We start from the raw sequence: 22,694 nt of genomic DNA on the forward strand, positions 1-22,694 counted from the left end.
TGGTCCAAACAGCCTAGTTGTGAAAGGAAGCTGCAGCTTTGTTTGGTAAAGTGGCAGAGCAAGTTTATGGTACCCCCGACGGTAAGTTTTTAGGAAAGGGACTGGAATACAAATGCATTAGTCAACCTAAATAAAAAGCAATGTTGATAATGCTACTGTAACTGTTTTGTAAATACAGTAGTTCTTATGGCATCAGTTCTATACACAGGGTATATTTGGAGTCATAAGGTCAACTTCTGTGAATGACTGATATGTTCTCAAATATACTTTCTTGCCCCTGCAAAGGCAATAAATACTCTGGTTGGGCTTTTGAAATAAATTAATTAATTTAAAAAATTATATGTAAAAAGTAAACAAACATTATATTCAAATTGGCATTGTATTCCCATGAGCATTCACAGAACTTTTTTTTTTTTTTTTTTTTACTTCAGGCTTACTTTAGTTCGATAAACAAAGTCATGACGGAGCTCGACTTTGCAGGGAGGTAGCCTGCAGTCATTGTTATATGCAGCAATGGTTTCCTTGCTAATGAATATGGAAATTATTCTGCAGCAAACGTACAGATACAAGCAAGAACAAAATTCATTAGGCCTGCTCCTGTTCAAAAATTGGACAGTCTATGAAATGAATAAAAGCTTTTAAACTGGCATGGCACTAGTATATCAGCAAAGCAACAACACAACAGATTAGATAAATGAAGCAAACATAAACATGTAAAACGGTTTCCTTAAAGAAAGGGGTTATTTGCACAGAAATATGCAAAAAAATAAATACAAACAAACAATACAAATAAAATCCTTATCAGATACTAGATCTGCAGTGTGACAGTCTTTTCTTGGTGTGTCGTCTGGTGTTACTGTCAGCTGCAGTGACTCAGCAAGCATCAATTCGCTGAGAAATACAAAAACAGACTGCACCACAGAGAGGGACATAATTATACCTGTCTTGTCCTGTGCCCCCCAAATATATATGTATATATATATATATATATGTATATATATATATATATATATATATATATATATATATATATATATATATATATATATATATATATATATATACATATATATATATATATATTTAGTGAGTCGAACGAGGTATAAGACATGGGACGATCCTCAGAACAATGATTTCACCCTGAAATAAGAACTGATATGTAAACTGTCGTACCATACATCCCGTATACATGTAATTTGTAATGGGGTGAAAGCATAACCTGAGTAGGCACGCAAACGATGTGCATGCACGCTCATCGTCACTTATCCCCATAAGAGATTTGCGAGAGACAGATTCCGGCGACCACATTAAAAATCTCATCTTTCATGCAGACAAACTCCGAAAAACAGAGGTCACTTCATGGCTACTGTGCCAGGTGGGAGCAGGTAAAGCGCACACAAATAAGCTACGGACACGAAGCCAACACAATCCTATCAGGACCCCCACCAGAGTTTATTTATTTATTTATTTATGTTTTCTTCATAGGGAATACATAAGGCAGCTTGTCGTTTGTTCTTCTACCTGAGAGACGTCTGAAAATAACCGTGCTTTTACCTCTAAATGGAGCTTAAGGATAAATGGGGGCAACGTCTCTCTCTCTCTCTCTCTCTCTCTCTCTCTCTCTCTCTCTCTCTCTCACACACACACACACACACACACGCTGCTCCCGTTAAATCCTCGACAGTGCCAAGCAAAAGGCGCCATCTCCTGGTTTGAATGATACAGCACATTGGACATAAAGTGAGAAGCAAAGTGTTGGGTCGCTCCCAGGTGTAACATTTCCTTGTTTTTGCTTTTTTTTTTGTGCAACGTTGTGGTGAATGTACATATACCGTATCATTGCTTCTTAATAGGGCTTAAATTAATTCTAAAAAAAGAGGCACTGACTAATACTTTCGATTAAGCGTGACCATTAAAGCATATAAAGAATGCCAACTTCCGACTGACCCCTTTTCAAATAGATGCTAAAAATAATAATAATAAAAAGGAGTCCATCCTAAAGGCCCTATGGCATGCACAACTTGTCGAATTTCAAACTCAATAAAAGTCGTCTTTATCACATCATTGTTACAAAGCAAGTACAACTCTTCCTAATGACAGGTTAAGCCAAAATTACGACTGAGACACTCCCCTCATCTTTGCATCTTTGCACTGCATTGCGGCACTTACCTTGCTACACTGTCTGCTGCCTCTATTTTTCAGTGTTTTACACTGATACTTTTTTTTTTAATAGAGTTCTAATTTACTTTATTTTATTGTTTTGTTTTACCTTTTAACGTTTTTTATTGTCTGGCTGTATTGGCTGTTGGTGGAGCTGTTGCGTCTGAAGTTTGAGCGGAATCGTGACGCACACAAAGTGATATACATATTTTTATTATTATTTCTATTTATTTCATTGAATGTTTGAATGCCATTCTGAGTGTTAATCTTTTTAGAAGGAAATGCTAATTTGTATAAAGCATTCGTTTAATGTGTAAACTCAGCTATACAACTTCCCTTTGTTGGTCACTAGGCGGCAGTGTAGCGAAATCTCTTAGTCACTAAAGAGCGGGCTGAAGCTACTTCCTTATTCCGCTGAGGAGGCTTGTGCTGTGGTTCAATTCAGGTGCTGTGTCTCAATTCAGGGTCTGCATCCTTGAAGTACGCATTTTGAAAGGAAGTTGCGTCATCGCACTGCGCAAAGGCTTGTCCCACTTCCCAAGGGTGCTTAGGACGCTCAAAATGCATACTCGGAAATACGCACTTGTTTTAGCCGATTCCAAGGATGCACCGCTACTATCCTTCGCATACTTATGTATCCCATGATGCTTTGTGTGCTGCTGCAAAGCATCGTGCGATCCTGGGAAATCAGCTGAAATTAGCGGCATACTGGCAAAGACACTTCATATAAATCTAAATATTGAAGTTTCACATAAAGCATCCAGTTTTTAACGTAAGATTTTACTTATTTGATCATCCAACGGCATCGTTAGATGGCGAACCAATGGTTAGCTTGATACTATAAAAACGTCACTTCCGGGGTTGGCCAGCCGAAGGGAACGGCGGTGACGAAACGAGGAAATACGCCGAAGGCTAGACTGTCCCGAGTGGTTACCGGGTAGGTGGGGTTTGGTCCGTCCTTCTAGGCTGGGTACTCGAAGAACGCTTCCTTCAGACGGAGGACACTCGGTCTGAAGGGTGCAGACCCTGAATTGAGACACAGCAAGGGTCTGCATCCTTGAAGTACGCATTTTGAAAGGAAGTTGCGTCATTGCACTGCGCGAAGGCTTTTCCCAATTCCCAAGCGTCCTTAGGACGCTCAAAATGCGTACTCGGAATGTGCCCTCGTTTTAGCCGATTCCAAGGATGCACCGCTACTATCCTTCGTGTACTTATGTATCCCATGATGCTTTGCGTGCTGCTGCAAAGCATTGTGAGATCTTGGGAAGTCAGCTGAAATTAGAGGCATGTACTGGTAAAGACACTTCATATAAATTTAAGTATTGAAATTTCACGTAAAATATGCAGTTTTAACATTGGGTTTTTATTTATTTGAATATCGAACGACAAAGTTAGATGGCGAACCAATGGTTAGCTTGATGCTATAAAAAGTCACTTCCGGGGTTGGCCAGCCGGAGGGAATGGCGGTGACGCAACGAGGAAATATGCCGAAGGCTAGACCGTCCCATGTGGTTACGGGGAGGCGGGGTTTGGTCCGTCCTTTTAGGCTGGGTACTCGAAGAACGCTTCCTTCAGATGGAGGACACTTGGTTAGAAGGGTGCAGACCCTGAATTGAGACACAGCATTGGAGTTAATTAATATTGTTGTGTATAGCTACGATTTAATTTTGAGATGCTAGCTAGACTTTTCGAGTGTTTGTGACCATATTCAAAACTGTACAACATTTCTGGGTTTCCTTGTGCCTTGTGAAATGGCGAGCTCGTCACGTTCGTGTTGCTCACTGAAAAAGATAAGACGCTTACTTCTAATGTTCCAGATAATTTATACCATATGTGTGAAAAGACTAATCATAAGATTGTGTTAATAAAATGTTCTGTTTTCTACCGGGTTCATGTTAAGCTCTTTAAGAGGGAAAATTGTTTTGTTGTTTTTTTTGTTTGTTTGTTTGTTTGTTTGTTTGTTTGTTCACCTGTAACAGAATGTAAACAGTTACAAAAATGTTCAAAAAAGGTTGTGAGAGAGAATCTTAATAAAATGTCAATGAACACATAGAGTGTGCTTTATGTTTTCACATATGTTTTATGCTATAGATTAAGCTTTTATAACACATATGAGACCACCAGAGCCCATTAAACCAACATTACTAAACTCCCAAAATGTTGTTTGTTGAAGATATTTGCTTGACTTGTTTTAATCGCAAGAAATGCTACGACCTATTAACTGAGAAGATTTTTTTTTTTTTTTTGTTCGTTTATCGTTTTTGCACCTTCGAGCTTTGGAAAACGCTCCATAGACCTATTTCTCTGTCCATGGTTCTGAAATAGATTCATGCAACTGGAGTCTCTCTCTCTCTGTCTCTGTGTCTCTGTGTCTCTCTCTCTGTATCCGTCCCTCTTTGTCTCTCTTGCTCTATATGTGCGTACTAGATTCAATATTTTTGAATTCTATTTGAAATCTATGTTTAAATGTATGTATGTTCATGTAATTTAGAGTTTTTTTTAAAAAAAAAATTCAGCTTAGGGCACTATTAATATATATTTTTTTTTAATTGCTTTTTTCTAAAACAATAAACCACATACACAGTATACGTCCGCGTATATCTTTTCTTTATTATTTATTACTCCTGTTTTGGAGAGTAATTTTCTTCAAGGCCAAAATAAGCAGAATTGTTTTATTTTCTAAGACTTTTGAATTTTTACAACAACAATCTTTATTTAATATCTTAAATACTGATCAAGTCCAAATTATAGCAAGACAAATGGTTGATATTACATTGCTATTTTATTTAACTGCGTGAATTGCTTAAAAAACGACGACGATGTTGATGAACTTTTCCCACCCGCTATGATTACATCACGGTGCAAGTAGTGTAAAGCGCCTCATGGTGCCACTGTCGGCCAGTGCACAAGACGCTTGCATCTCCACCCACTACCTTTGTTTTCAATACAACTGTATATCTCAGAACTCTTTAGTTTCCTCCATATTCTTTTGTATCGCGGACGTTGTCCACGTTACCGGATCATTTTCAACCTAAACTATTTTTGTCTGTTTGGCGATCAGGCACACTAAGCCGGGGACGTGGATTTAAAAAAGAAATGGGAGACAAAGGATTCTTCTGGCGTCGTCCGATCCTCCGTATCGCTTCATTTATTATATTTCTGCAATTCGCGCATGGAGAACTCAGCTATTCTATACCAGAAGAGACGAAACGCGGGTCAATTATTGGGAATATAGCCAAAGATCTTGGTCTTGATCTGAAGATATTATCCTCGCGGAAAGCCCGTGTTGACATGGAGGGAACCCGTAAGCGTTATTGCGACATTAATCTGAATACTGGAGACTTGATTACATTGGAGAGAATAGACAGAGAAAGCCTTTGTGGTAAGAAACCGTCGTGTGTTGTCAAGGTAGATCTGGTATTGGAAAATCCTTTAGAGCTACATAGAACTAGCATTCATGTACAAGATATTAATGACAACTCCCCCTTATTCAACGACGATTTTATTAGAATGGAGATCAGTGAGTCTGCTGAAAAGGGTACCCGTTTTTCTATTGAGGAGGCCCACGACGCAGATATAGGTCAAAATGCCGTTCAGCGATACAGCCTTCAGAAAAACGACAACTTCATTTTGGCTATTGACAACAACAAGGTCGAACTTGTACTTGAGAATAAGCTCGATCGAGAAAAGAAAGGAGATTTAAATTTGATCCTCGCAGCTCTAGATGGAGGCTCTCCTCAGAGATCAGGTACAGTCGTCATTCACGTCACAGTGCTGGATGCTAATGATAACGCCCCAGTGTTCAGTCAAGCCGTTTATAAAGCCAGTCTACCTGAGAACTCTCCTTTAGACACTGTGGTTGTCACAGTCAGCGCCACTGATGCTGATGAGGGAGTCAATGGAGATGTGACTTATCATTTTGGTCGCGTGTCAGATGACGAGGTAAATATTTTTGCAATTGATCCGAAAAGTGGAAAAATAACGGTTGCAGGCGTAATAGACTTCGAAGAGCAAAGCTTGTTCGATATGAGAGTTAAGGCAAAAGATGGATTAGGTCTGACCTCATATGCAAAACTAATAATTGATGTTACTGATATAAATGACAATGCACCGATTATTGATTTGAAAACTTTGACGAACCCCTTGCCGGAGAACATGTCTCCTGGCTCAGAGGTGGGCATCATTAACGTGCAAGATGGAGACTCTGAAAAAAATGGACAGGTTCGCTGCTCCATTCAGGAAAATGTTCCCTTCAAGTTGGTTCCCTCCATCAAGAACTATTATTCTCTGGTGACCACAGGACAACTGGACCGTGAACTGGTGTCTGATTACAACATTACTATCACTGCCACTGACGAGGGCTCTCCACCTCTGTCCTCCTCTAAAACTGTTCACTTATCTGTCGCTGACGTCAACGACAACCCACCTGTGTTTGAGGAACAGTCGTACAGCGCATATGTGAGTGAAAATAACAAACCTGGCTCCACTTTGTGTTCCGTCACGGCTCGAGACCCCGACTGGAGACAGAACGGCACTGTGATTTATTCTCTGTTGCCTGGTGAGGTGAACGGTGCCCCGGTGTCCTCCTATGTCTCCGTGAACGGAGACACGGGTGTGATCCACGCCGTCAGGTCCTTTGATTATGAACAGCTGAGGAGTTTGAAGGTGCACGTGATGGCCAGAGACAACGGTTCTCCTCCTCTGAGCAGCAACGTGAGCGTCAGTGTGTTCGTGTCAGATGTGAATGACAACTCTCCTCAGATTCTGTACCCCGCCCCAGAGGGCAACTCCTTCATGACCGAGCTGGTGCCCAAAGCTGCGCACGGAGGCTCTCTGGTGTCCAAAGTGATTGCGGTGGACGCAGACTCTGGACAGAACGCCTGGCTGTCCTATCATATAGTCCAATCCACTGATGCGGGACTTTTCACTATCGGTGTCCACAGTGGAGAGATCAGGACGCAGCGGGACATTTCTGAGAGTGACAGCATGAAACAGAACCTGATTGTGGCAGTGAAAGATAACGGACAGCCTCCTCTCTCTGCCACCTGTTCCATGAACCTGATCATTTCTGACAACTTGGCTGAGGTGCCAGAGCTCAAAGACATTTCCTCTGATGAGAAGAATTCCAAACTCACCTCTTATCTGATCATCGCTCTGGTGTCAGTGTCCACTTTCTTTCTGACCTTCATCATCATCATCCTGGGTGTGAGGTTCTGTCGCAGGAGAAAACCCAGAATGTTGTTTGATGGAGCAGTGGCCATCCCTGGTGCATATCTGCCTCCTAATTACGCAGACGTTGATGGCACAGGAACTTTGCGCAGTGCTTACAACTATGACACATATCTGACAACAGGATCTCGGACCAGTGACTTTAAGTTTGTGACGTCTTACAATGACAACACGCTGCCTGCTGACCAGACTCTGAGGAAAAGTCCTTCAGACTTCACTGACGTGTTTGGAGACAGTGATGGATCTCCTGAGGTAGGCACGAATATCTCATTATATTTCTTTGCTGAGATTATGAGAGTTTAATATTGAACCTGCATCTTGGAAGCTTTATTTTGTTTGAAGGATGTTCTTGCCAACTTCACAAATACGTATTTTGTGTTTTTTTTTTCCTGTTATTTAGGCGCAGTCAAAATCAAAAGATTCACTTTTATGCTAAATGAGTTTGCCTTATGAGAATTGTGATTCAATTATCAAAGCATAACAAATCAAATGAAAAATATTAAATCCAAAATAATAAAATTCAATAAAATGTTTTAATTACGTATTAGTTTATTTAATATGTTTTCTAACAGATTTGAACAAAATTACAAAAATTAAAGCAAAAGAAAAATGCATAGGTTTATGAAAGTATACTTTACCTTTTGAATCAGTGCATAATATAATGTAGATTTACATTGAAATAACATAATGTTCAGTTTGAGGGCTTCCTTTTTATACTTATTATTATTATTATTATTATTATTATTATTATTATTATTATTATTATTATTATTATTATTATTATTATTCGGCCTAGCTATTTTTGATTACTGCAATTCCAGAATCGTCTGCTTTGTATAGGATGCTGTTTCTCGAAAACCCTCATGATGTCGCAATATACCAGCTCTTTGAATTAGCGCATTACCTTCCGCCCTCTGCTGTGATCACATCTGAGGTCCACACTTCAGTAGATAGCAGCGAATTCACGAATGGGTTTTGGGTCGTGGTGATTTTGAATATATATTTTTTTCGGCATATTTTTGTCCACAAGTGAATGAAAACGATTTTTAAAGGATATAAGTATGTACCAAGTAAGGGTTGCAGTGAAATGCTCCATTGGCTTGCTCCTCTTGTGTGTACATTTTGCGAATGGAGATGTCACCTATTCTTTTCCTGAAGAACTGAAACGTGGTTCAGTGATCGGGAACATCGCCAAAGATTTGGGTCTGGATATTAACCGACTATCGACTCGGAAGGCCCGCATTGATGCAGAGGGGAGCGACCGACGCTATTGTGAGTTAAATCTTCAAAATGGAGACCTGACTGTTGCCGAGAGGATTGACAGAGAGAGCCTTTGTGGAGACAAAGCAGCTTGCATCTTGAGAGAAGAACTGATGTTGGAGGGTCCATTAGAATTACACCGAATCAGTCTCCATGTCCAAGATGTTAACGACAACTCTCCACAATTCAAAAAAGAACGAATTTCAATAGATATTAGTGAATCGGCCGTTAAGGGTGCACGTTTTCCCATTGAGGAAGCACACGATGCTGATGTGGGCAAACACTCGGTGCAGTCCTACAATCTGCAGACGAATGATTATTTTATTTTAGGTGTTGGCACTAATTCTGTCGAACTCGTCCTCAACAAAGAGCTCGACCGAGAAAGTTTAAAGGAAATGAACATAGTTTTGACAGCTCTTGACGGAGGCGCTCCACAGAGGTCTGGAACTGTAGTCATTCACATCACAGTGCTGGATGCTAATGATAACGTCCCGGTTTTCAGCCAAGCCATTTATAAAGCCAGTGTACCAGAAAATGCACCGATTGGCACAGTTGTTATGACTGTGAGCGCTACGGATGCAGACGACGGCTTAAATGGAGACGTCACATATGATTTTGGACACATTTCAGATGATATTAAGTCAACGTTCATGATTGATCAGAAAACAGGAGACGTCATGCTGAAGACGAACGTCGACTATGAAACAGCAAGTTCTTTTGAATTGCGAATTACAGCAAAAGATGGCCTGGGGTTAACATCTTATGCTAAAGTCATCATAGATGTTACTGATATTAATGACAATGCCCCGGTGATATATTTAAAATCATTAACCACTCCCATTCCTGAGAACGTGTCACCTGGTTCAGAGGTGGGCATCATTAATGTGCAGGACAGAGATTCAGACAATAACAGACAGGTTCGCTGTTCCATTCAGCAAAACGTTCCCTTCAAGTTGGTTCCCTCCATCAAGAACTATTATTCTCTGGTGACCACAGGACAACTGGACCGTGAACTGGTGTCTGATTACAACATTACTATCACTGCCACTGACGAGGGCTCTCCACCTCTGTCCTCCTCTAAAACTGTTCACTTATCTGTCGCTGACGTCAACGACAACCCACCTGTGTTTGAGGAACAGTCGTACAGCGCATATGTGAGTGAAAATAACAAACCTGGCTCCACTTTGTGTTCCGTCACGGCTCGAGACCCCGACTGGAGACAGAATGGGACTGTGATTTATTCTCTGTTGCCTGGTGAGGTGAACGGTGCCCCGGTGTCCTCCTATGTCTCCGTGAACGGAGACACGGGTGTGATCCACGCCGTCAGGTCCTTTGATTATGAACAGCTGAGGAGTTTGAAGGTGCACGTGATGGCCAGAGACAACGGTTCTCCTCCGCTGAGCAGCAACGTGAGCGTCAGTGTGTTCGTGTCAGATGTGAATGACAACTCTCCCCAGATTCTGTACCCCGCCCCAGAGGGCAACTCCTTCATGACCGAGCTGGTGCCCAAAGCTGCGCACGGAGGCTCTCTGGTGTCCAAAGTGATCGCGGTGGACGCAGACTCTGGACAGAACGCCTGGCTGTCCTATCATATAGTCCAATCCACCGATGCGGGACTTTTCACTATCGGTGTCCACAGTGGAGAGATCAGGACACAGAGGGACATTTCTGAGAGTGACAGCATGAAACAGAACCTGATTGTGGCAGTGAAAGATAACGGACAGCCTCCTCTCTCTGCCACCTGTTCCATGAACCTGATCATTTCTGACAACTTGGCTGAGGTGCCAGAGCTCAAAGACATTTCCTCTGATGAGAAGAATTCCAAACTCACCTCTTATCTGATCATCGCTCTGGTGTCAGTGTCCACTTTCTTTCTGACCTTCATCATCATCATCCTGGGTGTGAGGTTCTGTCGCAGGAGAAAACCCAGAATGTTGTTTGATGGAGCAGTGGCCATCCCTGGTGCATATCTGCCTCCTAATTACGCAGACGTTGATGGCACAGGAACTTTACGCAGTGCTTACAACTATGACACATACCTGACAACAGGATCTCGGACCAGTGACTTTAAGTTTGTGACGTCTTACAATGACAACACGCTGCCTGCTGACCAGACTCTGAGGAAAAGTCCTTCAGACTTCACTGACGTGTTTGGAGACAGTGATGGATCTCCTGAGGTAGGCACGAATATCTCATTATATTTCTTTGCTGAGATTATGAGAGTTTAATATTGAACCTGCATCTTGGAAGCTTTATTTTGTTTGAAGGATGTTCTTGCCAACTTCACAAATACGTATTTTGTGTTTTTTTTTTTCCTGTTATTTAGGCGCAGTCAAAATCAAAAGATTCACTTTTATGCTAAATGAGTTTGCCTTATGAGAATTGTGATTCAATTATCAAAGCATAACAAATCAAATGAAAAATATTAAATCCAAAATAATAAAATTCAATAAAATGTTTTAATTACGTATTAGTTTAATTAATATGTATTCTAACAGATTTGAACAAAATTACAAAAATTAAAGCAAAAGAAAAATGCATAGGTTTATGAAAGTATACTTTACCTTTTGAATCAGTGCCTAATATAATGTAGATTTACATTGAAATAACATAATGTTCAGTTTGAGGGCTTCCTTTTTATAATAATTATTATTATTATTATTATTATTATTATTATTATTATTATTATTATTATTATTATTCGACCTAGCTATTTTTGATTACTGCAATTCCAGAATCGTCTGTTTTGTATAGGATGCTGTTTCTCGAAAACCCTCATGATGTCGCAATATACCAGCTCTTTGAATTAGCACATTACCTTCCGCCCTCTGCTGTGATCACATCTGAGGTCCACACTTCAGTAGATAGCAGCGAATTCACGAATGGGTTTTGGGTCGTGGTGATTTTGAATATATATTTTTTTCGGCATATTTTTGTCCACAAGTGAATGAAAACGATTTTTAAAGGATATAATTATGTACCAAGTAAGGGTTGCAGTGAAATGCTCCATTGGCTTGCTCCTCTTGTGTGTACATTTTGCGAATGGAGATGTCACCTATTCTTTTCCTGAAGAACTGAAACGTGGTTCAGTGATCGGGAACATCGCCAAAGATTTGGGTCTGGATATTAGCCGACTATCGACTCGGAAGGCCCGCATTGATGCAGAGGGGAGCGACCGACGCTATTGTGAGTTAAATCTTCAAAATGGAGACCTGACTGTTGCCGAGAGGATTGACAGAGAGAGCCTTTGTGGAGACAAAGCAGCTTGCATCTTGAGAGAAGAACTGATGTTGGAGGGTCCATTAGAATTGCACCGAATCAGTCTCCATGTCCAAGATGTTAACGACAACTCTCCACAATTCAAAAAAGAACGAATTTCAATAGATATTCGTGAATCCGCCGTTAAGGGTGCACGTTTTCCCATTGAGGAAGCACACGATGCTGATGTGGGCAAACACTCGGTGCAGTCCTACAATCTGCAGCGGAATGATTATTTTATTTTAGGTGTTGGCACTAATTCTGTCGAACTCGTCCTCAACAAAGAGCTCGACCGAGAAAGCTTAAAAGAAATGAAGCTAGTTTTGACAGCTCTTGACGGAGGCGCTCCACAGAGGTCTGGAACTGTAGTCATTCACATCACAGTGCTGGATGCTAATGATAACGTCCCGGTTTTCAGCCAAGCCATTTATAAAGCCAGTGTACCAGAAAATGCACCGATTGGCACAGTTGTTATGACCGTGAGCGCTACGGATGCAGACGACGGCTTAAATGGAGACGTCACATATGATTTTGGACACATTTCAGATGATATTAAGTCAACGTTCACGATTGATCAGAAAACGGGAGACGTCATGCTGAAGACCAACGTCGACTATGAAACAGCACATTCCTTTGAATTGCGAATTACAGCAAAAGATGGCCTGGGGTTAACATCTTATGCTAAAGCCATCATAGATGTTACTGATATTAATGACAATGCCCCGGTGATACATTTAAAATCATTAACCAATCCCGTTCCTGAGAACGTGTCACCTGGTTCAGAGGTGGGCATCATTAATGTGCAGGATAGAGATTCAGACAATAACAGACAGGTTCGCTGTTCAATTCAGCAGAATGTTCCCTTCAAGTTGGTTCCCTCCATCAAGAACTATTATTCTCTGGTGACCACAGGACAACTGGACCGTGAACTGGTGTCTGATTACAACATTACTATCACTGCCACTGACGAGGGCTCTCCACCTCTGTCCTCCTCTAAAACTGTTCACTTATCTGTCGCTGACGTCAACGACAACCCACCTGTGTTTGAGGAACAGTCGTACAGCGCATATGTGAGTGAAAATAACAAACCTGGCTCCACTTTGTGTTCGGTCACGGCTCGAGACCCCGACTGGAGACAGAACGGGACTGTGATTTATTCTCTGTTACCTGGTGAGGTGAACGGTGCCCCGGTGTCCTCCTATGTATCCGTGAACGGAGACACGGGTGTGATCCACGCCGTCAGGTCCTTTGATTACGAACAACTGAGGAGTTTGAAGGTGCACGTGATGGCCAGAGACAACGGTTCTCCTCCGCTGAGCAGCAACGTGAGCGTCAGTGTGTTCGTGTCAGATGTGAATGACAACTCTCCTCAGATTCTGTACCCCGCCCCAGAGGGCAACTCCTTCATGACCGAGCTGGTGCCCAAAGCTGCGCACGGAGGCTCTCTGGTGTCCAAAGTGATCGCGGTGGACGCGGACTCTGGACAGAACGCCTGGCTGTCCTATCATATAGTCCAATCCACCGATGCGGGACTTTTCACTATCGGTGTCCACAGTGGAGAGATCAGGACGCAGCGGGACATTTCTGAGAGTGACAGCATGAAACAGAACCTGATTGTGGCAGTGAAAGATAACGGACAGCCTCCTCTCTCTGCCACCTGTTCCATGAACCTGATCATTTCTGACAACTTGGCTGAGGTGCCAGAGCTCAAAGACATTTCCTCTGATGAGAAGAATTCCAAACTCACCTCTTATCTGATCATCGCTCTGGTGTCAGTGTCCACTTTCTTTCTGACCTTCATCATCATCATCCTGGGTGTGAGGTTCTGTCGCAGGAGAAAACCCAGAATGTTGTTTGATGGAGCAGTGGCCATCCCTGGTGCATATCTGCCTCCTAATTACGCAGACGTTGATGGCACAGGAACTTTACGCAGTGCTTACAACTATGACACATACCTGACAACAGGATCTCGGACCAGTGACTTTAAGTTTGTGACGTCTTACAATGACAACACGCTGCCTGCTGACCAGACTCTGAGGAAAAGTCCTTCAGACTTCGCTGACGTGTTTGGTCACAGTGATGAATCTCCTGAGGTAGGAACCAAACAATCTTAATTTTCCCCTGATGTAGGGAGACGTATCACAGCCCAAATAATGTAGCTATGTGTGTATCTATCATAGAGTGTTCTTTGAAGACTACATTTTTTTTAGATGTTTGTTTGGTGATAGTTCTCCTGAAGTAGGAACATATGTCTAACGTGTAGAAGTTGTGGTTGTTGTCACGTTTTGGTCTTTCTAAAGGTTTGCATCAATGTCATTTACAGGCATTTTAGGCAGTTTCATCTCACCTCATTTACTTAAGAAAATGCACAGACTGTCATTTTTTGTGGTTTTCTCCTTGCTTGAAAATGGTTTTAGCTAGTGTTATGTTATCAACACTTGTTTGCACCACATTAAGGCCTGCTCAGCGATATGTTTTGTCTTCCAAATTTATTTGCAACCTGTTTCAAGGAGATGTTACTTTCTTCGGTACAATGTTCAATTTCAACTGATTACATGGAAGCAGCGAGGTGAGTTTTAATTAGAAAAGATGGAAATGTGTTTCCAAAGAAAGTGGTGGCATGTTTGGTGTCAGATAGGCTGTAGTGTTTTACAATAAGGCAACAGTTGCTCATAAAACCAGTTGTTACAGCCAGCTGTTGCTGCATATTAAGCAGTTTTATTTATTTTTTTTGTTTAATTGTTTTTTTATCGTTGCAATTTCAGTGTGTAAGATGCTTCTCTAAGTGGAAGACAGTAGGTGGATGGATCAATGGAGAGATTCATTGATGTATGAATAAATTGCAGGCGTATTCCGGAGGTGTTTTCTCAGAAAACAGCAGGGAAATGTTGTCATAACCATGTTTCCCAGTAGTTTAACAGATACTCATTTGAGTGAAAAAAAACTAAACTCCTCGTATTTTTTATTTTATGTTCATTATCAGTTTCGATGTTTCTTCCCTCTGATTTTTCGTCAAGCAAGAAACGAAACTCTTGTTTCTCTGTCCTTGGTGCTGAATTTCAAGACACTGTCATTACTCTTAGCGAGATTGTACTCATAATTTTTTTATTTATTGGCTTTTCTTTTTTCTATTTAACTAAAGCAGGTTGCGTGAAATAATTGCCTTTCCCTTTTAAGATTTAAAATCGGCTTTACCATTTTAAGTAGTTTTTTTCCCCCGAACTTAAGACGTTGTGGTTTTTTGTTGTTGTTTTTTTTTTGCTACCCAATTAAGCCATTTAATTCAGTTTTAAATGTTGCTATGGCACAAAACTTTCAACACTGATATAGTTTAAATTCAAGCGGATGTATGCAAAACCCATAATCATGAAACATTTGTATGAAGCAGCTCACAACGATTACGTTTTTGTTTTTGTGATTGTTTTTCTGAAAATCCCTTTTGCTCAACGCTCTTGTATTTTTCATCTTGCCCGGACTGGAGACAGATAAATCAACCAGTTTACATTTCCATGAAACATTATATTTACGAATTTCATTTCAAATATAGTTCAGATTTAACTGTATCAACACTAACTCTAACTATGTTACTTCGATGGATCGTTTAGATGCCATGCCAGCTCAAGATAGACGAAGAGCCGCAAGTGAAGAGTGAGCTTTATTTAAATGTCTTGAATACAATGCAAGCATTGCCTCATTTTAAACTAAATTTAAACATCATTATGCAACGACTACACTTGTCCTAATGTATGTTGTTCAAGGAAACACATTCCTATTTAATATTTGCTAAATTACATTATGGGACATTTAATCCGTAAATTACAACCCCAAAATTCGGGGGCAAAGACCTCTTTATTTCCTGACACCATCTAATGGTGAGTGAAATGACAAAAAGGAGATGACGGGCACATGATGAGGATAAAGAGAAATCTTTGTTTTTACGTAACCTTTTTATTTTCGTTTTCTGATTTGTATTTGAAAAATCTGCACCATCAAGAGTGAAATATATACACCTTTGTTGAAAAATAACGACGCTGTCATGACTGCAAAAATACTCATGGTGTCAGTGTGCACCAGTGAACGAGATCACATGTTGTTCTCCACCCAGATCCCATTGTCGTGCTGCAGAAAGCAACGCGCTTCGTGTAGGAATTAAATCTGGCAGTTTGGTTAATTGAAATCTATCATTAATTCCTCATTGATTTTGACCAAGGTTATTTTTTTTTTATCATTTTCTCAACGTTTTCTATATTTTACCCGTTAATATGAAGACCCCGCATGTGATGATCGGATGCTTTTCATTATTTTTCATCGTTCTCCACCCCGTCTATGGAGACCTCAGCTATTCGATACCGGAGGAGATGAAACGTGGATCTGTAATTGGGAATATTGCGAAGGATCTGGGACTTGATTTGTCAAGACTGTCTGCTCGGAAGGCCCGCATCGACACTGAGGACAACGGTTTGATTTACTGCAGTTTAAATGTCAATACAGGAGACCTGGTAGTCCAGGGCCGGATTGACAGGGAAGGGCTTTGTGGGAAAAAGGCGTCGTGTGTTCTGAAGCAGGAGCTTGTGTTAGAAAATCCTTTAGAACTGCATCGAATCAGCCTCAGCATTCAGGACATCAACGATAATTCACCGCAGTTTAAAGAGGGATCGCTTAGATTTGAAATCAGGGAATCGGCAGACAAGGGTGCAAGGTTTCTTTTGGACGAGGCGCTTGATGCGGACATAGGCGAGAATGGAATTCGAGGTTACAACATTCAGAAAAATGATTACTTTACATTAAATGTCAACAGTAAACCAGGTGGTCGAAAATATTGTGAATTGGTACTTGAAAGGGAATTAGACAGAGAGGATAAAAACGAGCTGATGTTGTTGCTCACTGCAGTCGATGGAGGCTCTCCTCAGAGATCAGGCACAGTAGTCATACACGTCACTGTGCTGGATGCTAATGATAATGTCCCAGTGTTCAGCCAGTCAGTATATAAAGCCAGTCTGCCGGAAAACTCTCCTCAAGATACACTTGTGATTACCGTCAGTGCGACTGATGCAGACGAGGGTTTAAATGGCGACGTTACGTATGTGTTTAATCATGTTTCGGGTGAAGATGAACTATTTTCTCTCGACCCTAAAACTGGGGAGGTTAAAGTGGCTGCGCCTCTAGATTATGAAAAAGAATCATCATATGAGATGCAGATTAATGCCAAAGATGGTCTGGGTTTGGCGTCAGATGCGACGATAATAATTGAAATTACTGACGTCAATGACAACGCACCGGTTATACAAATAAAATCACTGAGTAATCTAATACCTGAAAACGTGTCACCTGGTTCAGAGGTGGGCATCATTAATGTGCAGGATAGAGACTCTGAGAATAACAGACAGGTTCGCTGTTCAATTCAGCAAAACGTCCCCTTCAAGTTGGTTCCCTCCATCAAGAACTATTATTCTCTGGTGACCACAGGACAACTGGACCGTGAACTGGTGTCTGATTACAACATTACTATCACTGCCACTGACGAGGGCTCTCCACCTCTGTCCTCCTCTAAAACTGTTCACTTATCTGTCGCTGACGTCAACGACAACCCACCTGTGTTTGAGGAACAGTCGTACAGCGCATATGTGAGTGAAAATAACAAACCTGGCTCCACTTTGTGTTCCGTCACGGCTCGAGACCCCGACTGGAGACAGAACGGGACTGTGATTTATTCTCTGTTGCCTGGTGAGGTGAACGGTGCCCCGGTGTCCTCCTATGTCTCCGTGAACGGAGACACGGGTGTGATCCACGCCGTCAGGTCCTTTGATTATGAGCAGCTGAGGAGTTTGAAGGTGCACGTGATGGCCAGAGACAACGGTTCTCCTCCACTGAGCAGCAACGTGAGCGTCAGTGTGTTCGTGTCAGATGTGAATGACAACTCTCCTCAGATCCTGTACCCCGCCCCAGAGGGCAACTCCTTCATGACCGAGCTGGTGCCCAAAGCTGCGCACGGAGGCTCTCTGGTGTCCAAAGTGATCGCGGTGGACGCGGACTCTGGACAGAACGCCTGGCTGTCCTATCATATAGTCCAATCCACCGATGCGGGACTTTTCACTATCGGTGTCCACAGTGGAGAGATCAGGACACAGAGGGACATTTCTGAGAGTGACAGCATGAAACAGAACCTGATTGTGGCAGTGAAAGATAACGGACAGCCTCCTCTCTCTGCCACCTGTTCCATGAACTTGATCATTTCTGACAACTTGGCTGAGGTGCCAGAGCTCAAAGACATTTCCTCTGATGAGAAGAATTCCAAACTCACCTCTTATCTGATCATCGCTCTGGTGTCAGTGTCCACTTTCTTTCTGACCTTCATCATCATCATCCTGGGTGTGAGGTTCTGTCGCAGGAGAAAACCCAGAATGTTGTTTGATGGAGCAGTGGCCATCCCTGGTGCATATCTGCCTCCTAATTACGCAGACGTTGATGGCACAGGAACTTTACGCAGTGCTTACAACTATGACACATACCTGACAACAGGATCTCGGACCAGTGACTTTAAGTTTGTGACGTCTTACAATGACAACACGCTGCCTGCTGACCAGACTCTGAGGAAAAGTCCTTCAGACTTCGCTGACGTGTTTGGAGATAGTGATGGATCTCCTGAGGTAGGCACGAATACATCCTTAATTTTCTGCTAATAAGAGAGTTTTAATGTTTAACCTGCATATTGGAGGTGTGTTTTTGTTTGAATGGTTTTCTAGACAATTTGCCATACCCACTTTTTTCACCCCCATCCTTTTTTTTTGGCACAGTGAAAATCCAATAATTAACTTCTACCGTGTTGCAGTTTGCCTTTCGGTGTTGTGCTTCAATTTGTAAAATACCTCGAGTCATTCATGAAATGAAGTTCATTCAAAAACTTTTTTCACTTTTAAGTTAACAATGTCTCTCTCCGATTTCTTCAAAAGTGTAATGAGTTACAGAAACGGTTTTCATCAAATATTAATTTCCTTGGCATTAAAGTAGACCTATTCAAAAGTATTTCAACACAATTACAACAAGAAAAGAAATACGTCGACACAAGCTTTACCTTTTGAGGCGTTGCTGAACATGACCCAGTCTTGCACTTTAAAAAAACAAACAAAGAACATATACAGTTGTGATGGAGATCTTTCTTTTATTATTATTATTATTATTATTATTATTATTATTATTATTATTATTATTATTATTATTATTATTATTATTCGGTCTTCTAATTTCTGATGATTGTGCTTGCAGAATTTTATATTTTGTATAGGATGCTGTTTCCAGAAAACCCTCATGATGTCGCAATATACCAGCTCTTTGAATTTGCGCATTTCATTCCGCCTTCTGGCGTCAACTCATTTTATGTGTGTCATGAGTGTTGCACCCATCAGAGCAGTGACGATTTAGTTTTTGGCTAAATCTTTGATTTTTTTCAAAGTATTTTAACCTCAATTTAATCCAATTTTTTTTTTAAACGCTACAATGATGTACCCAGTTGGGGCTGCAGTGAAATGCTCCCTTGCTCTGCTCCTCTTTTGTGTCTATTTTGCGAATGGAGATGTCACCTATTCTTTTCCTGAAGAACTGAAACGTGGTTCAGTGATCGGGAATATCGCCAAAGATTTGGGTCTGGATATTAATCGACTGTCGACTCGGAAGGCCCGAATTGATGCAGAGGGGAGCGACCGACGCTATTGTGAGTTAAACCTTCAAAATGGAGACCTGACTGTTGCCGAGAGGATTGACAGAGAGAGCCTTTGTGGAGACAAAGCAGCTTGCATCTTGAGAGAAGAACTGATGTTGGAGGGTCCATTAGAATTACACCGAATCAGCCTCCATGTCCAAGATGTTAACGACAACTCTCCACAATTCAGCAAAGAACTAATTACCATAGATATTAGTGAATCCGCCGTTAAGGGCGCTCGTTTCCCAATTGAAGAAGCACACGATGCTGATGTGGGCAAACACTCGGTGCAGTCCTACAATCTGCAGACGAATGATTATTTTATTTTAGGTGTTGGCACTAATACTGTTGAACTCGTCCTGAACAAAGAGCTCGACCGAGAAAGCTTAAAGGAAATGAAGCTAGTTTTGACAGCTCTTGACGGAGGCGCTCCACAGAGGTCTGGAACTGTAGTCATTCACATCACAGTGCTGGATGCTAATGATAACGTCCCGGTTTTCAGCCAAGCCATTTATAAAGCCAGTGTACCAGAAAATGCACCGATTGGCACAGTCGTTGTGACCGTGAGCGCTACTGATGCAGACGAGGGTTTAAATGGAGACGTCACATATTATTTTGGACACATTTCAGATGAAATTAAGTCAATGTTCACGATTGATTGGAAAACGGGAGACGTCACGTTGAAAACCAACGTCGACTATGAAACAGCAAGTTCTTTTGAATTGCGTATTAGAGCAGAGGATGGTTTGGGGTTAACCTCTTATGCTAAAATCATCATAGATGTTACTGATATTAATGACAACGCCCCTGTGATATATTTAAAATCATTAACCACTCCCATTCCTGAGAACGTGTCACCTGGTTCAGAGGTGGGCATCATTAATGTGCAGGATAGAGACTCTGAAAGCAACAGACAGGTTCGCTGTTCAATTCAGCAAAACGTTCCCTTCAAGTTGGTTCCCTCCATCAAGAACTATTATTCTCTGGTGACCACTGGGCAACTGGACCGTGAACTGGTGTCTGATTACAACATTACTATCACTGCCACTGACGAGGGCTCTCCACCTCTGTCCTCCTCTAAAACTGTTCACTTATCTGTCGCTGACGTCAACGACAACCCACCTGTGTTTGAGGAACAGTCGTACAGCGCATATGTGAGTGAAAATAACAAACCTGGCTCCACTTTATGTTCCGTCACGGCTCGAGACCCCGACTGGAGACAGAACGGGACTGTGATTTATTCTCTGTTGCCTGGTGAGGTGAACGGTGCCCCGGTGTCCTCCTATGTATCCGTGAACGGAGACACGGGAGTGATCCACGCCGTCAGGTCCTTTGATTATGAGCAGCTGAGGAGTTTGAAGGTGCACGTGATGGCCAGAGACAACGGTTCTCCTCCGCTGAGCAGCAACGTGAGCGTCAGTGTGTTCGTGTCAGATGTGAATGACAACTCTCCTCAGATCCTGTACCCCGCCCCAGAGGGCAACTCCTTCATGACCGAGCTGGTGCCCAAAGCTGCACACGGAGGCTCTCTGGTGTCCAAAGTGATCGCGGTGGACGCAGACTCTGGACAGAACGCCTGGCTGTCCTATCATATAGTCCAATCCACTGATGCGGGACTTTTCACTATCGGTGTCCACAGTGGAGAGATCAGGACACAGAGGGACATTTTTGAGAGTGACAGCATGAAACAGAACCTGATTGTGGCAGTGAAAGATAACGGACAGCCTCCTCTCTCTGCCACCTGTTCCATGAACCTGATCATTTCTGACAACTTGGCTGAGGTGCCAGAGCTCAAAGACATTTCCTCTGATGAGAAGAATTCCAAACTCACCTCTTATCTGATCATCGCTCTGGTGTCAGTGTCCACATTCTTTCTGACCTTCATCATCATCATCCTGGGTGTGAGGTTCTGTCGCAGGAGAAAACCCAGAATGTTGTTTGATGGAGCAGTGGCCATCCCTGGTGCATATCTGCCTCCTAATTACGCAGACGTTGATGGCACAGGAACTTTACGCAGTGCTTACAACTATGACACATACCTGACAACAGGATCTCGCACCAGTGACTTTAAGTTTGTGACGTCTTACAATGACAACACGCTGCCTGCTGACCAGACTCTGAGGAAAAGTCCTTCAGATTTTGCCGATCCCTTTGAAGACTTCGAGTCGTCCTTGGAGGTATGACATGTTCAAATATTTTTTAATTTATAACAAAATTCACTCCCAACGTTTTTAGGTACTACTTGTTTGGCACACTTCCTCAAAACTAACATAATTTTTAAATGAAATTTGTCAGTTCAATTATAGGTTCTCAACATCAATCCTATAGGGCTGGAAATTTCTCAGACACAATTTTTTTCTCATTTGCAATTCAGGCGTCATTATATTTTGTCAAATATTTTAAATTTTTTTCTTCATGTGTTCCAACTTAGCACATTTAGAAGTTTTTTATATGACCCAGGAGAATACAGTTCACCCAAATATTATTATTCTATCAAAGCTTTGTGTTTCGTTTCCTATACCCTTTCGCAACCCACATGTTCAGTACAATGTTTTATACTTTACCTGAGAAAAATGTGATCTTTTTTAATTTACATGACCTCACATCACTGTTATGCATTGTGTTACTCACGTTTGGCTCCTTTAGATCATTGCACTGTTTTTTGGCCCACATTTTTTGTTGTTATTGTTGTTGTTGTTGTTGTTGCTGTTTTCAGGATTGGAGAGGACTTTCATGGCTTGTCCCAACCTTTGCCTCATTGCTGTTTCTCACGAATGATTAATACTTAATTATCAGGAACTTAAATGCAACTTATAAGTGGAATCAAATTTATTTTTAGCACAAGACTATAGTCTCATTTTGTACATTTTTTACTATTAGTTCAAAGTGATAACTGTCCCCAGATATGAATTTGGGAGATTTTTTCTTGGGAATTTGCATAAGTTGTGTCATCATTTTTATCTCCAGAATGTTTACACACAACTGTCCTCTTTTTAAAAATGCCTGGCTATTCTTATGTGTGCTTTTTGAAGCAATCTTGGACAAGCATGTTGCTTTCGAGTGTATTTTGTTACACTTATTCTTCAGTGGA

General features: G+C 41.6%; 4 protein-coding genes across 4 annotated transcripts; all 4 read left to right on the forward strand.

Moving 5' to 3' along the window:
- Positions 1-5,163: 5,163 nt before the first annotated feature.
- On the forward strand, positions 5,164-7,825 carry LOC142901718 (protocadherin gamma-A12-like). Its single transcript, XM_076046331.1, has 2 exons — positions 5,164-7,641; positions 7,790-7,825. The coding sequence occupies exons 1-2, from the start codon at positions 5,257-5,259 to the stop codon at positions 7,823-7,825; spliced, it is 2,421 nt and encodes an 806-aa protein (XP_075902446.1). The 5' UTR covers positions 5,164-5,256.
- A 526-nt stretch (positions 7,826-8,351) lies between these two features.
- Positions 8,352-11,011, forward strand: LOC142901719 (protocadherin beta-15-like). Its single transcript, XM_076046332.1, has 2 exons — positions 8,352-10,826; positions 10,976-11,011. Exons 1-2 carry the CDS (start codon positions 8,451-8,453, stop codon positions 11,009-11,011), a joined length of 2,412 nt encoding a protein of 803 aa, XP_075902447.1. The 5' UTR covers positions 8,352-8,450.
- A 514-nt stretch (positions 11,012-11,525) lies between these two features.
- LOC142901720 (uncharacterized) lies at positions 11,526-18,589 on the forward strand. The gene is made up of 3 exons (XM_076046333.1): positions 11,526-14,000; positions 16,033-16,049; positions 16,118-18,589. The coding sequence occupies exons 1-3, from the start codon at positions 11,625-11,627 to the stop codon at positions 18,585-18,587; spliced, it is 4,863 nt and encodes a 1,620-aa protein (XP_075902448.1). The 5' UTR covers positions 11,526-11,624; the 3' UTR covers positions 18,588-18,589.
- A 733-nt stretch (positions 18,590-19,322) lies between these two features.
- Positions 19,323-21,786, forward strand: LOC142901721 (protocadherin gamma-A12-like). The gene has a single exon (XM_076046334.1). It carries the CDS (start codon positions 19,402-19,404, stop codon positions 21,784-21,786), a length of 2,385 nt encoding a protein of 794 aa, XP_075902449.1. The 5' UTR covers positions 19,323-19,401.
- Positions 21,787-22,694: the final 908 nt, after the last annotated feature.

This window comes from Nelusetta ayraudi, unplaced genomic scaffold (genome assembly GCF_046127955.1).
Source record: "Nelusetta ayraudi isolate G7.1 ecotype Tasmania unplaced genomic scaffold, CSIRO-AGI_Nayr_v1 ptg000090l, whole genome shotgun sequence".
NCBI lineage: Eukaryota > Metazoa > Chordata > Actinopteri > Tetraodontiformes > Monacanthidae > Nelusetta > Nelusetta ayraudi.